The sequence below is a fragment of the Mus caroli genome, unplaced genomic scaffold, assembly GCF_978045245.1.
Source record: "Mus caroli unplaced genomic scaffold, Mus_caroli_1 scaffold_10, whole genome shotgun sequence".
Classification (NCBI taxonomy): Eukaryota; Metazoa; Chordata; class Mammalia; order Rodentia; family Muridae; genus Mus; species Mus caroli.
In genome coordinates, this window is record NW_028227265.1 from 16,609,911 (window position 1) to 16,628,439 (window position 18,529).

General features: G+C 40.1%; 1 protein-coding gene across 2 annotated transcripts in view; it reads right to left on the reverse strand.

The window, feature by feature from the left end:
• Positions 1-18,529, reverse strand: part of Cntnap4 (contactin associated protein family member 4) — a 289,760-nt gene that overhangs the window by 55,048 nt on the left and 216,183 nt on the right. For both annotated transcript variants that reach the window (XM_021169778.2, XM_029480968.2), the window contains 3 exons: positions 12,878-13,075; positions 6,829-6,985; positions 3,726-3,853 (listed from right to left, as the gene is read on the reverse strand). In XM_021169778.2, the coding sequence (XP_021025437.1) occupies positions 3,726-3,853; positions 6,829-6,985; positions 12,878-13,075 (483 nt within the window). The remainder of the gene's footprint in view (positions 1-3,725; positions 3,854-6,828; positions 6,986-12,877; positions 13,076-18,529) is intronic.

Here is an 18,529-nt window from a genome sequence, read left to right on the forward strand (position 1 = left end):
TAGAGTGTCTAGGGTCGCCTTTAAAGGATACATTTGATCCCCAGGTCTTTCCTCGCCTCTGCCTCTGCCTCTCTGCCTCTCTCTCTCTCTGCCTCTCTCTCTGCCTCTCTCTCTCTGCCTCTCTCTCTGCCTCTCTCTCTGCCTCTCTCTCTCTGCCTCTCTCTCTCTGCCTCTCTCTCTGCCTCTCTCTCTGCCTCTCTCTCTGCCTCTCTCTCTGCCTCTCTCTCTGCCTCTCTCTCTGCCTCTCTCTCTGCCTCTCTCTCTGCCTCTCTGCCTCTCTGCCTCTCCCTCTGCCTCTGCCTCTCTGCCTCTGCCTCTCTGCCTCTGCCTCTATACCTCTGCCTCTGCCTCTGTCCCTGTCCTCCATGCCATTACAGGCTTGATCCCCACCTCTCTCTTTTTGCCTTTTGCAATTACTTTGCCCCTCACTATAGCACTAAAGCAAGGGAGCTAATTAACCATGGACTGAAACCCCTGAAACTGGGAAGCAAAAGCAAAGCAAAGCAAAGCAAAACCCTCCTCAATTCAAATAACTTGTCAAGATATTTTGCTGCAACAGTGAAAATCTGTCTAATGTAAGGCCTCATGTGAATATAACTCTCATCCCATAAACCACAGGAGGCATAAGGACCAAATAGTCAATAACAATTAAATTAGTAAATCATAAGTTAGTTAGCAGGCCTCAGAATATTATAAACAAGATATATATTTATATTGTTAAGACTGCTTTCTTCTGTATCCCCTGAACTGTACTGTTTAATGTTAGCAGGATACACACATGGATCCTAGAATCCTTTGTGCATGGCAGGCTGGTGTGCTGCAAGATTTGTGTCGGCAACCCTGACCTCTCCCCCTAGATACTGCTACACGCTAATATCGACTAGGAGAAGGCAGAGAAAGGAGACCTGGATGTAGACTTACCTTAAAGCATAATTTTAAAAATTAATTTTAAAAGTATATAATCAGTGTGCTTATATGTGTGGTTCATTTCTGATATTCTGTCTGTAGGTGTGTGTGTGTGTGTGTGTGTGTGTGTGTGTGTGTGTGTAAGGGAAAGGAAGAGGGAGAGGAGGAGGGGGAGGGGAGGGGGAAGGGGAGAGGGAGGGAGAGGGAGAGTATGTAGGGGTTTGGAAGGGGAATATAGGGGGAGGTGACCTCATAAGGTCAAACAGGAGTTTGACCTTAAATATAACATTAAATGTAACATTATATGACATTAAATATAAGAATATTTAATGCTTAAATATTCAGCAAGAATTTTAGATAAAGCCAGGCATAGTGGCACACGCCTTTAACCCAGCACTCAGGAGGCAGAGGCAGGCAGATTTCTGAGTGTGAGGCCAGCCTGGTCTACAGAGTGAGTTCCAGGACAGCCAGGGCTATACAGAGAAATCCTGTCTCAAAAAAAAAAAAAGCAAAAAAATAAGTAAGTAAATAAATAAATAAATAAAATAAATAATTCTAAGGGTTGGAGCTGGAGCGGTGGCTTAGAGGTTGAATTGCTCTTGTAGAAGACCCAGGTTCAGTTACCAAATGGTTGATCACCACCGGTAACTCCATTCCAGTAGATCTGAAGTTCTCTTCAAGCCTCTGCAGGCAATAAACATTAATGTGGGGCACACACACATGCAATGCACACACAAACACTCACACAAAATAAATATTTTTTTTTATTTTTAAACAAAATATTTATTTGAAAGGAAGGAAAGAAGAAAGAAAATCCCGAGGGAGTAAATTAGTAATGACATCAGTAGAAGTACACCTGATTCCCAGAAACTGTGGGACACGTCATAAGAGAAGGGGCCTGGTTGGTTACTGTGGCACCATAATGGTCTAGAGACATGGAGAAAGAGTCAAGACAACTTCACCCCTGGAAACCTCAAAGCCAGGATGGCAGGAGGTGGCTACCTCCCCTCCTCCCAACCAGACACCAGGAAACCTACTCGCCCTCCATTAACCCTAATAAGAATTCACTACCCCAACAGTGATCAGAGTTCACTCCTGTTTGACCTTATGAGGTCACCTCCCCCTATATTCCCCTTCCAAACCCCTATATCCCCCGAATATTTAGATGAAGTGTCTTCCAAAACTCCTGTCATGGCCAATTGTACACAGGTACACAAACCTTGCCGCAGAGACCCTGGACACTTCCCAAGAGGCATAAATACCATTTTCTCCCAATTAAATGGACTCACTCCAATCAAGATCCTGCCTGCACCCACCAGTGCCCAGCTATGCTTCCTTCTGCCCAGCCTGGTGTGCAATGAGCCTGACTACCCTGAGGGAGAGAAGCAGACATGGCCAGCAGGTTACTACAGTTCTTTCATCTATGCAGTGATGGGGCAGGTGATGAACAGAAACTTCTCCATAGCCACAAAGTATTGTGTACTCCTCTGGATACATGCTGAGTTTACGACCTCATCTCTATGCTCATAAGTTTTCCCTCCAGTAAATATCCTTATGTCATCTTCCTATGATAGTGGGATTGAGCCAAGGATAGGGCTGATGCACACCAGAAATGGTGGGTGAATAGCAGTTTTATAGAATGCATATGTAATGTTTATAGGCCAGTAACATTTTTGCTTTTTAACGAAGCAACTTTGCTATGCATTTTCCTCTATCTACTGAATGTCACATCTTTCCTGGTTCTGTGGAGCTCCCACCATAAAACTGTATTTTAAGGGCATGCTTTAATGCCAGCAAGTATTTCTATTTCCATTTTAATTTCTGGAAATACTAAAAGCATACATAATCAATGCGTCTACTTTTAAGCTAACTGATTTTGATGAGAAAGGTTAATAATCTCTGCTCATTTCATTCCCTGACAAATATTTAGATATCTATGGGCATGCACCGTGTATGTGTGTGTGTGTGTGTGTGTTTATGTGTATATGGGTGTATGTGTGTATGGATGTGTATGAATGGGTGTGTGTGTATGGGTGTGTGTATGGGTTTGTGTGCATGTGTATGTGTATGTATGTATGAATACGTGTGTGTGTATGTGTGTATATGGGTGTATGTGTGGTTATGTATGGGTGTATGCCTGTGTGTTTCATAAACTACATCTGAATATTAAAATCCCACTTTAGAATGGTTACACATTGAATACACAGAGCAGAAGACCAATTGCTTGAAAGTCAATTCACACACATATGAACTGAAAAAGAATAGAGATTAAAGGTTGAAATATGTTTGATCAAACTGACATGTGCTTCTATTGATTTTTTTTCGTTTCACCCCAGGCTTACCAGTAGGAAGTACACATGAGCTCTTAACCGTTCTGTATAGTGCTGATTCCTTCTAAGCAAATAAAGATGCAGAGAAATTTGGGGTTGCTAGGATGCATTTATGAACCAATCAGCTAGGTAGCCAATAATTTCTTTCATTTTCTTTTTCTCTCTAACCTTTCATAAAGTAAAGATGGGTTGTGGGAGACATACTTGCCTCCAAGCCTCACAGTCTGAGTTCAGTTGCTGGTACCCACATGTTGGAAGGTAAGAACAGACTCTCTCAGATTGTCTTCTGGCCTCTACATGTGCACTGTTGTCACATGTTCCTCCCTCCCAACCCCCCTCCATATACATACATGAGTGTCATAAATTTAAAGAAAACATGCCATGGGTTTTCCTGATACACTTTGGATCACTACCACTGTCATGGAATGACAGGTAATAGTTAAACACAAAGACTGTCTTCCGGTAAGTTCATATCCTGGGGCCACTTACTGTCTCCCCGGCAGAGCAGAGGCCCCAGTTTATAGGCAGCTTCTGAATGGGGCCGTCCTGTGTCCGTAATCACAATCTTAGTGACAGGCAGATGTTCTTTATAGGAGAGGAATCCAGTGTCATTGGTCCTAAAATAAACAAGAGCATCAACAAAATCCTCTAATTAGGATGATGAGCATAATTCTAAAATAAGCAACGATTTTCCCAGCTCTTCTAAATGAAGACTCTCCTACTAAGTTTGGACACTTATTAAAAAAAAAAATCCAATTGCTCATCGCAGAAAATATGGCAAGATGTTGGTGCCTCTTATAGACATTCAAGTCTAGACTACAGAACTATAGCACAGGTTAAGATTAGAACGCAATGGCCTCTTGAGTGGATGCCTTTCTCCCAGTTCAACAGCCCACTTTCATCCTATAGAAGGTTCAATTACTGGCTACTGGTGGACTCAGGTCTTTATTGTGTACCTACTCCTGAGCTCACTGGGATCCAATGGGCAGTGTCTAACTCATGGCCACACAGATAGCCCTGATTAAACTCAGTGGTCACAGAACAAAATGAAAAATCATGAACACGGGAGAAGGACTTATTTGTTGGACAGAGGAATGGACAGCAGAAAAGAGTAGTCAGAATGTACAATGTGCATGGATGAAATTCTAAACGAATGAATGTGATTAACAATAAATAAATATAATGATCTGTGCTCATCATTGCTTATAAAACGGACAAAGAGTTAGAACAGTGGCTATCTTTCTCAATCAGGTGGAAAATTTTTCACCTACTTGACTTAAATGGCTTAGTTACAGACAGTTGGCATTTCACTTTTTTGGCAAAGTAATTTTTTTTCTTTTTTTCTCCTATGTTTTACTCAGGGGTTGGGGTGGTGTTGTCTTGTCCTTATTGATTAACTCCATATTCCTCTATATCCATGCCTGTCTTCTCTATGCTGCTTCCTTAATGAATTATAAAATACATCCATGACTTTTCAGTCTACTTTTACTTTATATCTCACAATATATGATATGGCAAGCTATGCACGAGATTGCTTAACACCCCTATACATACAGAAGTGCACACTCAGAATTTGCTTGCAGTATTGTGGTATTTTACTTTAAATGCATGCTATAAACTTTGAAATGTAACTAAACAATGAACTTTAATTTTGTATTTAAGGAACACTGGGTAATTTATAATATTTTCTGGTGCTCTTCATTTCTTAGCTGAGTTTTCCATCTGAGGTGATTTCTTTTCATCCCAGAATATTTGCTACTATTATTTTCATTTAATTTGCCATTCTACAGTGCACACTCTGTCCTTTAGTATGGTTCACTCTTATTTGTTTTAAATTCCCTATTCACTCACAGTGGTTATTTTTAACTTTCAATCTCTCCCCAATTTCTTTCAGACTATCCATTCCTTAAAGTACAATTTTGGTAAGAGAGATGATAGTCTTCATATAAAAATTAACATAAAAATGTAATCACAGTTCTATGATTACACATAGGTTCTTCTTCTTCTTCTTCCATGTTGTGCTAAGAGCCTTATATGTGTGCATGTGTTTGTAGATACATGCATTTATTAATACATTCATGTACACAACACATATATAGCATTATCGTGGTCATGATGCTTGACAGGCAAACACATCATTTACATAATACAAATGATGAGTTCACGTAACAGCAACTGATCTCTGAAACACATGTACATTTTATAATCCCATCGGTCATACTCAAATCTAGATTATGAATGCTTCAAAGTGATGGGAACAAGTGACAGAGGTGGGATTACCGATATTCTGTAACTGAGGCTCAAAGGACACTGGGACAAGGAGGCAGAAGGGGTAGAGTAGAGGGGGAAATATGATCAAAATATATTGCAGGGGAAAAAAATCAAGAAAACAGAAAAGAATGCCAAGGCTAAGGAAATTAAGGGATGCTGGGAAATGTGTTTGGAACACAGCACAGCTAATGGACTCATGGACTCACAACAGCTGCAATAACCAGGACAACATCAAGTCTGTGGACACTCTAGTATGGACTTAGAAAAAACGCACATAGGGACCTCGAGGAACTCACAGGCTCCACCCTTAACTAAGGAGCTCTGGACTGTTATAGCTTCTAGGGGAAGAAGAACTACCCTTGTGAGAGAGTGTGTCTACTGGAAGGTTACTCATGCTCCAGGGGACAGCTGCATACCCATGTGTTTGCCACAATACTAACTGGAAATAAATGGCTTTTTTTTTCTTTTTAAGTAAAAGATGAAGATTTGAAGCTGGGAAAAGGACGTGTGCAGGAAGATTTAGAGAAGATAGAAAGGGAAATGGGTCTGATCATATTGTATGGTATACAGCTATGAAATCCTCAAAGACTACATTTTTAAAAATTAAATGTATACAGGTTCAGCTGCTTACTAAAATAAAAATGTAGGGTAAAGATATGGGAATATAAACATTTAAATATTCATTTACAAATGATATATAAGAGCAATATACCTATAAATTCTATGCTAAAAGATTTTTAAAAATCATTAAAATTTTTAGGATTAAAAGAACACATACACAGGATTTATTTTCTGCTTATAAAAATAATTTATATTCTCAAGTCCCTAAATTTATAGATTCCCATTTTGAAGATTTTTATCCATATAACAATTGTTCTTTGTGGCATGCTTTCCTTTGGAAAAAATATGAAAGAACTACATGCTATAATAATTGCTCAGATTTATAGTAATTTAAAACCTACAAACTTGTACTATGGAAGCTTACAGCCTATATTGATGAGACGTGCTTCGGTAACTGAGTACATACTGTTATAGAAATAGTAGAAAGTACTGATATTAACAATAAAAAGGAACTCAAAAAATCATAACTTTCATGTCATAGATGTTTCAGTTTTCTCATATGATAAAAATAAAATAAGCAAAATGTGTGGTCCGTCATTAAAACTAACCTCTGATCGATTTCTCTCTCAACTTGTAGTACTAGAATGACCGCACCATGTATCATCGAAACATAGTTTCATCTAATTATTTCCTCGAATCAATGTGTCTAGCATCCATGTAGCTGCATAATACCCTTGACATAATTAATTGGAAAAATTACCATTCGTTCAGATCTGCATCACAGTTGCAATGATACTGGGCATCAATGCAGTTCCCTTCCAAGCCACACGTGCACTTTTGATGCACAGGCAAGGAACCACCCCAATAGGTCTGTGTCTCATTGGTTCGTCCCACCCACCAGCTCCGAGGGCTTCCATCTGAAAGACAAAACAGAAGGATGAGATAATCTGTTTCCACCTTAGATCATTGTGCTTTCTCCCTAAGTAATTAAAAGAAAAGGTGGGGTGGGGGTATGAGGGAAGGAAAGAGTCCAAGATGGGAGACATAGCGAGAGAGGCAGAGATGCTGAGAGGGAGGCAGAAACAGGGACATAGACAGAAAGAGACTGATGCGGTATAATAATGCCCTAAACATTAATTGACAGCATTTTGGAAGAAATTATCTTTACAAGACACTTTGTTTTAAGTCTATTTTTTTTTATAAAAAAATAGCATTTTATAATCTTTATAGGTGTTTATTGCTCACTTACCATTTATGAGTATGTGTTTGTGCCTACATAATTTTATTTATATCCCATGTATGCAGGTACCCAGAAGGTGCCATCAGATCTTCTAAACCAAGAGTTACAGTTCACTGTAAGGCATTTTATGTGGGTGCTAGAAACTAAATATGGGTCTGCAGTAAGTGTTCCCCACTTGCTCTTCACCCCCTTATTCTCAGTGTTAAATGAAGAATACGTTGTTCTTTAAATAGAAACCATCAGCTGGTGTTGATTCATGAAAGGAGAGTTTCCATTTGCAACTTAAAAAAAAAACCTTTAAAACAAATTGGCATCAAAATATAAACTGTGGTAATTAATATAGTAAAATAAAATTGATTCTAAATCCCAAAACATTCTGAAGAGTTATATAAAGGCACTGACTGGTCTCCATATATTTATTGGCTAAAAATATACTAGCCGTTTATTAGATATCAGGCATGGTATAGCACTCCTTTGTCATGATTTAGGATTTATTGGGAAGTCTATATTTTCTCTTCCATTTACTGGCTGGGCTATTTATTTGAAGACTAAAAAAATAATCCTGAAAAATCTTCATGCCTGAAGCAAATATTACAGTTAAAAAAAAAAAAGTTTCCCCTAGCTACATGCATCTCTTTCTACAATAAATGTTCAGCTACCAGCTTCTTCCCAGAGCCAAGACTAAACACGATGCCAAGGAACTCAAGCAAGGAGCAGACAGAACATTTAGCAGAGGATTTGTAGAAAGGGATGTGAGGCATGCAGATAATCTATCTCAGGGGGGAAAAAGTTCCGAGGAAAAGAATCATAGTGTTTGGAGACTGGGCAAAAGAAAAAAAAAAGAATAGAAAAGAAAGAAAGAAAAATGCAAGCAACAACCCAATCAATCACATCCCCACAAAGGACAGACCATTTTCCTCCCGACTTTAAGCCTTTATGCTACTGCCACCATTGCCACTGGGAATCGTCAGCTTTTGCTCAAACGTAGCCTAATCACTGACAGTGCTCATTTCAGCCTACTATTAAGTAGCCCTTCTGCAAATGCTTACAGCTCTCCTCCCACCACCAAGACAAACAATTGCCACGATTAAGAGAAAATGAAAACACAGACATTGGAAGCTTGTGTTCTATAAAGTTACTAACATCGATATTCTACTTCTAACTTGATTAACAATTCATCAGCTGTTACGCTTGCTTGATACTTTTCTACTATTAAGGTACAATGCTTAAATATATATGACTCATATACTCATATTCCCTCATAGACCAAGGGAAAATAGACTCTTATTCTTAAGTTCTAAGTCAAGTTTACACTTATATTTCTGATCTTCCCTATAAAAGATAAATTGCTGAATATTTTGTATGTTATTTATCACTATAATGTGTGTGTTGTATATGGGTGTTGTGTGCACATGCTGTATTGTGTTGTGTGTGTATATATATGTATGTGTGTGGTATGTCTGTATGCATATGTGTGTGTGATGTGTGATTTGTATGTGTATGCTGTATGTGTGTATGTGATATATGTTGTGCATGTGTTGTGTATGTTGTATGTGTGAAATGTATGTATATATGTGTGTATATGTACATATGTGTATATGTAATGTGTGTGTATGACTTTGTGTTTGTGTATAGCAGTATGCATTTGGAGGTCGGAGGAACCTTCAGGATTTGGTTCTCTTTGGCCAGCTGGAGCCCAGGGATAAAACTCACATCATTAGGCTTGATGACATCTGCCTTTGCACCCTGAGTCATCTCAGCAGGCTTGGCTAAGTGCTTAAAGACATCAAATACACTTGAACCTATCTAAGGCTTTTTAAAGAGTAACTAACTAATTTAAATAAGGGTATAAATTCGTTTGTAAAAGCACAAGGAATATGTTTTGATTAAAATAAAGCCATGCTAGTTACATTCTGTCCTCCATAGTTAAACTCTGAATCACCCTGAGTATCCCCAGAAACCGTCCTTCCAATGAGCTGAGTCACAAATCCTCATCCGCTGAGAACATTTGTTCATTAAATCCACTGGATTCTTACTCAGTGACAGCACTTCAGTGCTAGAAGCTGCTAAATCCCTGGGATCCAAAGGTCCAGGTTAAGCCCGCCTTCTGTTCCATCTCTTGCCTTTCCTATTGGAACCTCAGCAACTAAATTATTCTCTCTTTCCTCAGTTCTTCCATCTCAGATAAACTCTGAGTATCTACCCCAGAAGACCAGTAATTAGCAATCACCAGCAATCATCGTTGCCTGCCGGTCCACAGCCTTCTGGGGTTGGGTGGTCTCTTTACTAATCTGATGGTTAATATTGGCTATCATGTTGGCAGGATCTAGAATCACCTTGAACACAGTTGCTCTCAAGCTTCCTAATGCTATGACCCTTTAATAGAGTGAGCTGCAACCATAAAATTATTTTCATTGCTACTTCATAGCTGTAGTTTTGCTAAATGAATCGTCATGTAAATACGTGATCTGCAGGATGACCAATTAGAAAAGGTCACTCAAATCCTCAAAGGGGTCGTGACCCACAGGTTGAGAAACACTGCTCTACAAAGAAGGGTTCCAGACACGCCTGTGAGGAAAGTATCTAGATTAGCTTAGCCTCTGGGCATTCTTAGCATGCATTTTTTTAAGTAGGTTAACTGAGACAGAAAGCCCACCATCAAGATAGACAGCATCCTTCCCTGGGCTGGGACCTAGACTACATCCAATGGAGAACGCCAGCTGAGCAGCAATGATCAGCATTGTCTGTTTCCAGTGTGAGATTGTAACATTCCCACCTGCCTCATGTCCCGGCCACTAGGACCTCCTACCACTGTGACTATACCCTCAGCATGTGAGCTGAAATAAACCCTTTCTCTCTTAACATGCTTTTGTTGGGGGGTATTTTATCAAAGAAATAGGAACAAGAGCTAACACAGCAGTGTAGTCTCAAGCTTGGCTGCAGTAGCTTGCAAGGCTTTGCTGCTACCAGAGGTGTAAAGTCCTTCTTGCTTCATGCTCTGCTTTTTATCACCTTGGAGATCCCATCTGTTGGTTTTAATATCATGTGACTCATTTGTGAGTTTGACGATTTTCTTCCCATATGTTTTAGTGATCAGATTTATTGGGTTAGTGAATGGAAATCGTACACCATGATATATCCATCGTGAATTGATTGGGACCATCCTATCCCTTCATGGAGTTATATGTGTGAGTGTTCTGTGCATGTACGAAAAGAACAGCTCTCTTAGTAAACTCTAAGTGTACAATACAATATTGTAGTTACCAAGCTGCACAATGGAATAGTATCCAATTTAAAAACAAAAACAAAACCAGAGGGGAATCCTGCTATGTCTGGTGAGAATAAATTCACAGAATATTATGCAATGTAAAATAACATAAATATTCAGCAAAATGAACAACCGAATGATCTCTTTCCTTCTGGGCTGTGTATTTTCACTATAATTACAAAGAATGCCTGAGGATTCAAGTATGTCACCTCAGGTGTGTTATCCAATGGAAAGCTACATCCCTGTCTTTGTTGGTGGCACCTTTCCATAGATGTTATTTCCTTGGTGAATCAAAGCTTCATCTACCCTAGTCCTATATCTAATCAATGAGAGACCTAGAGAGGAAGTTAACCCTCTCTTCATATGCAAGAAAATCTTCTAATTTTCATGATGGTGTGGCCCTCATTCACAGAGTTGAATTTTTAGGATATAAGATGAATTGGCACCAGTAAGATGGTGATTGGGTGGATAAAAATCTAAATAAGAACGTTATGGAAAATAGCAAAGGGAGAAGGGAACTTGCATATTGTAGAGAAAATAATCCTACATCAAGTGAGCAGAGAGTAAGTGGAGATCTCACTGGAAAAAGAAGAGGGAGCTGTCTGACACCAGTCCTGCTGTGCCATCCTTTGTGTGGGTGCTCCACATGCCATGCGATAGTCGTATGGCCTACACTTAAAAATATTTTCTCAATGGTCCATCTGCCACTGAAGCCCATGCTAGGCTAAAAAACAAGAGTAAAACAAGGTGACTTTGTGGAGCATAGGTCTTAGTACCCTAATTTTCAAGGAAAATACCCCAGTATCACAGCTCAAAAGCACTACTAAGCTGCAGAGAGGTATAAAGGTCGAATATGCAAAGTAAGCTGTTGAGGTGTGGTCTGTTGCTATGTACTATGATGCTAAATGCTGCCCCTGGTTGCCTCAAGAACAGGGATGAGAGAATCCTCACCTATCTACGCCAAGTAATGCTATGTGACCTTGCTCCTTCATTTAAAACTATTGGTTGGATAAAGATCAACAGCCTATAGCTGGGCAGATGAAAGGTAGGTGAGGTGTCGGTCCTTAGGCTTGGGATATTAGATAAAGACTATGAGGAAGAAAAAGGTGGAGAGAGGAGAGATCGTCGTGGGGTAGGTGAGGCATGAAAACATGGCCATGAGAGCTGGCCAGTTAAAGTTAAGAGCTGCCCAGATAGAAAATGGCAGGTTATAACTTGGGGTTATGGGTAGGGAAGTAGACAGACTAGTACAGTGGGTAGATATGTGCCCAGATCTTGTGCTTTAAAGGCTTATTATAAATATAGAGGTTGTGTGTCTTTTATCTGGGAACTGGATGATCAAAGGCAGGGTGGAAACGCCCAATGGGATTAATTATTACTACAACAGTGGGTCTGGGCATGTCCTCCTTGTCTAAGAAAAGCAGTCGGTGTCACACAAATGAGCAGAAGGCAGCTGAACATTTTAAAGAGAAGACATGCAAGTGGAAGCAAGGCTTCTTAAGGCTTGATTTTTCTCCATGAAGATTTGTAACGTAGACGATTGGAAGACGTGTTAAAATGGCGGGAACGCCATTCTGCTCGCTTCAGAACCACTTCATTAAAGTCTATTCTATGGCCGAAGCTACAATGCCTGCACTGCTCTAGCACCATGAAATGCTCTAAAGAGAAAGTGTAAAGTGCTGGAGCGATGGCTCAGTGGTTAAGAGCTCTGACTGCGGTTCCAAAGGACCCGAGTTCAAATCCCCTGGAGAAAGTGTAAAACCCAGACAGAACTAAAACTGGTTCTTCATTACTAGAATGCACGAGCTCGCATGAATTCTTCTGGTTTCCGCCTGAGCAGCTGAAACCACCATTTCTGGCAGCCTCTCCTAATTTTCAGCTATACCTAGAGGCTAGTTGTCAAGAGTTCATGAAGAAAGAGTTACGCAGAATAGACACTTTGAGACATATTTGTATTAGCTCTCGTCCTTGATAAAATAAACCGTATGTGCCGCTTGCTCTTTATAGGGATAAACGTCTTCTCCCTTCATCTAGTATCAGAATGAAGCCTTGACTGCACAGTTATCCGATTAAGGCCAAGAGGAGAGTCAGAAAGCAATCCGGGCTTTGAACAAAGCTCGATGTAAATTGACCTTGTGCTTCTCTCCAGGCAAAAGCATCCACGAGATTTCCAAACTGTGACACGTTTGCTAAGTGAGCAGCAGAACATCAGCACCTCCGTGAAATTAAAAACCCCAGGATGCGGCTGAGCAAGCACACCGTGCAGCCCGGAGAGCGTGTCAGGTGCCTCAGTCTACTCACCTTGCTGATTAACAAGCCGCGACTTCTTGCAGTAATACACCAGCTCCTGTTGGCAGTGCTCCGCCCGGTTAATGGCGGCCTGGAGCTGTTCCATGCTGGCCATGTACTCAAACACCCCAGTGTGCGCATTCTCAGAGTGAGTGTTCCTGACTCTCATCAAGTCGGAGCCGTTGTGCTGTATGACGGTCCATGCCGTTTCTTGTATGCAGAAATGGGGGAAGAAAGAGAGGAGACCATCACTAGTCTGCAAAAGTTAAAATAAATAAAGAAAATCAAAATCATCTTCTCTCTGAGTTGAATTTTTTTTCTAGTCATCAAATCTCTCTGAGAGGCAAAATCAACACAAATGGACTCTCAAGTTTTGTAAAATTATAATGACTCTCTCCCCTGAAATAGATGCTTATTCCATGCGTTTGCCATGGTGTTGTTTGTTTTATATTATTTAACCACAGCAATATTTATGAGAACGTTATTGGAAAAAATCAGAACTATTGAATTTTTTTAGTCACGGTCATGGAGTGAAATCTAATAGCCTAGCTTTTTAAAGATACATCACTATTTTTTTTTCTCAAGAAAGAAACAATTGCACATGTCCTAAGTGTAGAATATTATTTGTTTTATACATGTAGAATTACATATTATGATGTAGGAGAAAGTGCATATTATAATTTGTAAAATAACTTAGATTATGTGATGTAAAAATGAAATTGTTTACTTTTAAAATTATTCATGTTACCAACCAAAATGAAGTCAAAATTTTAATCTCTCTTTAATCAATATTAGCATATACCTTTTTTTCTTTTTTTTTTTTTTTTATTGTGTGTGTGTGTGTGTGTTTAAGGCTGTACATATGACTGTATGTACCCTTGAAGGCCAGAAGAGGGCACCAGGTGTTATGGAATTTGGATCATAGTCAGTTGTGCATGGATGAATTTGCCAAATTTGGGGGGGGGGGGGGCGAGTAATAAATTACAGAATATTCTCTATTTAGCTAATATAGCCACAAGAATCAACAACACAAACAAGGTGGAGGGTCAAGTTTATCTCCATCACTCCTGTGATAATCAAAATAGAAAGATGGGTAAAAGAGACAGGAAAAAGAATTCAGTGTTCACTGTCTTCTGTTTATGGGTCATGGTTTCCTGTGAAATGGCAGCTTGGTCCCTTCATTTTTTTTCTTTATGTCTCCGCTTAGCATAGGATGCAATCAGCAGAATGCTTCTCTGCAGAAGGTACTAATATATAAGCTAATAAAATTAATTATGGGTGGCCTACAGAACGTGGCTGAGGTCATCGGATAGAGCTGGAAACCTGGCATGTGTCTGTGCCCTTCAGAAAGCATAGCAAAAACGTAAAAATCCAAGCTTGAATTGGGAGAACCAGTCAATCGGCTAGGTCAGAAATCCTGTAGTTTTTGCTGACTCAACCACTGCTGTTGGAAGTTTAAGGTTATTATTATTACCAGGAGGCTGTAGTCACCCTGAGCTCTGTCGGTGTGGCTCTTATTGTTCAACAGAACCAATGGCCTTTTCTTGGGGTGACTCTGCTGCTGCACATGAAGAAACTTAACTCTGGCTGACTGGCTTCCAGACAAGCAAAACAAAGAACCTGCTTGGAGCCTTTGTCGCTGGGTCTTTTGGGTCACTTAAAGAGGGACCTCCCTACAGTCCAGCTTCCCTCTTCTGAAAAGGTTAAAGCCACCATGTGTGGCCACTCTTCAATGGCAGCTCATATAAATGTTTCCTTTTGGAAATACTGAAGTAGACAGACCTTAGCAGAGGTTCTATAAGCAATTTTATTTTCTGATACAAAATGCTGCACTACATGTGCAGTTAATGAGAAGTTGCACTTAACAGCCCATTTAGATCTCCCAGGCAAACGGATAGGAAATCATCCGAGATTTTCAGCAATGGAGGCGAGGGCTCCTGAAGCCAGATCTGGAGCCACCTGTTTAGGAGCAACTTAGTGTCACTTTCCTAGATGTTCAGACCGGATTACAGTAACTGAGGTTTCTGGTGTGGCTTTAGAAATGATCATCAGAAAATTAAAGGAACATGTAATCTGTAGTGAGTCATTTTACTGGGCACTTTCGATGTGAAATCATTGACATTGTTTCCCATTGGGTGTCACCAGCTCACAGCTTGACCCATGCAGAGGGCATGTGCGAGGGAATGAGGAAATCATCAAATAAGGAAACAGATCAATAGAAACGGCACGGCGCCTAGGTTAGAGCACAGCCCAGGAGGCCATCTGATTGCCATCTGTGGTGTCTCTGAAACTTCCAGTGCCATTGAACTGTTTCATAACACTCTAAGTGACAGATGACAGAGAGGATGGTGACCTGCCATGAACAGTCTATGATGGCACAGTCTATGATGGCACACTACTTCCAAACTAACAAGTTATTCTGTCACATATACAGATAGCTACCTTCATCTCTCATCTATCAATGATCTATCCATCCATCACTTATTTACCAATCACCATTTACCTTCTATCACCTATGTATTCATCTATAATTTATTGGTGTATCTATTACCTATCTATCTTTTATCTATCATACATCATCTATCAGCTATACATCTATCATCTATATATCTATTATCCATTCATCTATAATCTATCATCTTTGTAAAGATCCATCTATGCTTTACCTATCCATCATAGATCTGGATATTATATATTCATGCATGTATCTCCTTATCTATCTATCCTCTTACCTACAATTTATCATCTGTTCATCACTGTCTGTCATCCATCCATATATCATCTACCTATCCTTTACCTATCACCTAGCTAGTTCCTCTATAATCTTTCATCTACCTATCTACTCATCCATAATATATAATAAATAGCTGTCATCTATCTACCTATCAACTATCTACCCATTCGCAATCTAACATCTATGTATCTATCATCTATCTGTCATCAATTACACATTCATTTACTATCTATCCATCTATCAAGTACTGACCTTCTGTCTTTTACTACTGTCACCTACTTACCTACCTACCTGTCCTAACTGACCTGGAAGTACTCCTTATTGGGAACCATTTCTCACAGGGAACCTTAACAGCTGAGGTTTCTCACATTCCAGTTTCTCACAAGCCATGGCACCGAGTGCCAGATGCACCTGTGTGTGTGTGTGTGTGTGTGTGTGTGTGTGTGTGTGTGTGTGTGTGTGCTGCAGCAGAATCCCAAGACAGGAGCCCTGACTAGTGGGATGCAGGTCTTCTACAGGATGACTCTCCCCCTCCCCATCCCTAAAGTGAGAAGAACTGTGGCTCTGGAATGTAACAAATCTGGACCAGGGAGGTTACAAATCCTTAGATTTTAATTACCCCAGAGGGTGGGTGACAGGCAAGCCTTTAAATCTCTCTAGAGAGATTTACTCTCTGTAACTTGCAAGACAAATCTACATTTGAAGGTTGTTCAACCTCACAGTGGTTCTGTGTGTTGTTTTGCTTTATGGTTGCACTTGTAGCTGTTGTCAGTTTTTCGGCCTCCCTTAGAAAGAATAACATTGTTTCCTTACACGTTATTAGGAATTCCTGTGGCTAGACAAGCAACTACTGTTTGATCGACAGCCGACTGACGTGCCCCCTCTGCAGCAGCAGAAGACAGCTTGGCCTCCCTTTACACAATCATATTAACAGTCCTCATATGTACATGTGTTTGTTATTTCATTTCTCCTTTGACCTGTCTCTAACACAGAACCCATCTCTCCATTAATAATACACTCAACACAATCTCTAAAAATGCGCTTTCAAGTGTTTACCTTTATGTCTGTTTTACAGTCATGTTTTTCATTTCCTGAGAAATTATTCCTTACTAAATGCAACAAGAGTTATGGGGTAAGGAATCGAGGGGCAATGAGCAAGAAGAGATTGCTGAAACAGGCAGAAAAATCTATGGAGTTTAAAAAAAAAATTAGAATGGTAATTTGAGTTTGCCATTGTCTCTCCCTGAAGAGATTTCTAATACTATGAATTGTAAATAAAGCTACTGAGTAATTAAGGCCTTGATTTACCTGAGGCTGACTGCTATTTTTTAGGGTGATAACAGTATAAAGAAAAAAAAAACCTGCTGTTTAAGCAACATAGTCACAAAGCTGTGGCTGCCTCGTGTTTAATAGCCGAGGGTGACAGATGAGCTAAGGGCTGGAAGGAGCAGGTAAGGAGTACGGGGCTCTGAAAAGCAGAAGAAGGAGGCCAGCTAACAGTCTTGGTGCTTACATAGCTGCTTCTCTGTTAACCGAATGGCTGCTAAGAAGCCTCTCTGCCTCTGGGTTCTCCAAGGTAAAAATAATCAGGCAAATTTTGTAAGACCCTTGTCTTATTATAATAATAGCATTGAGTGTCCATTAGGTGAAAGTTGTTGTCTCCTAGCCAACAGAATGGAAGCCTCCTCCCTGGGGAGTTTATCTAGTTGGGCAGGTCAACAACCCGAGCAAGACACTACCTCTCAGGAAGACAGGGTTTTATTTAAGTCACAGTTAGAAATAGACGGAACTATTATCCCATTAAAGGGATGATACACTTTTCCTTCCCAGAATTCCCACACACTAGGACCATCCATATGAACCACAGTGAGGCTCTGTTGGGTCCACTCAGATTTCTCTGCCCTGACTCAAAAGTAAATAGATAGATGATAGATTGATAGATAGATAGATAGATAGATAGATAGATAGATAGATAGATAACATAAAATAAAAAGCCTATCTTTCTCTTTTCTTCTGGCTCTTTCTTTCAGATGCTGGCAGAACCAACCTGTGCTGTCTCTGCCACTTTGGGCTTTGTGTTGTACATCTGAAGCTCTCTTCCCTGCCATGTGGCCAACCTTCATGCCCAGCTCAAACAGCTTGGCTCTCTCGTTCTCTCTCCTAAGCTTCCAGCTATGAATCGGTGATAGCCTTCACCCGAAAGCGCCCACACTGTGTAAGCATCTCCTTCTTTGGATTTGGCAGAACCTGAAAGCCATAGGCTTGGGACAGCTTTGAAAGCCAACAATGTTGGGGAACTCAAGCCCCCCTCCCTGCCCCCAGAATGACTCAGTTTCCCTCCAAGAAACCCTGATATCCCCACGTCATTATGATAAAAATCACACTAAACTACTTGTTAAAAAAAAAAAAAGTAGAGTTGTCAGCCCAGAAACACCCAACAGTACAGCAGGGAATGGAGAGGCAAAGGCCCAGAATTTCCATTGGTGGAGGATTTGAAAGCGACCACTTTAGCTCCCCCTGAAGCAATCTTCTTTACAATGTAATGTTTGATAAACAGAAACTTTTAAAGGTGAAACTATTTCATCCCAGCAAACACGGTGAGTTTAGAATAGAATAAAACCACCTTCCACCAAACAGCTACATTCCCGGGGACTGATCTAATTCTATTTTCAAATTATATTTAGGAAGCCCAATTGGCAAAGAAATGTCCGTCTTTAATGTGACTTAAGAAACTATCCATTGGAAATACAGACTTTTGTTTATTTGCTTGCGTCAGTTAGCTTGTAATGCTTAGACTTATTTTTAATCCACTTGGAATCTTTTCCTTCACAGTGATTTCAAACTTCTATTAGTTTTCTAAGTCACACATTTGCAAGCTACTGATTCAGCAGTGTGCCTGGTTTTCTTGACGGCTATACCTGATTTGGGTA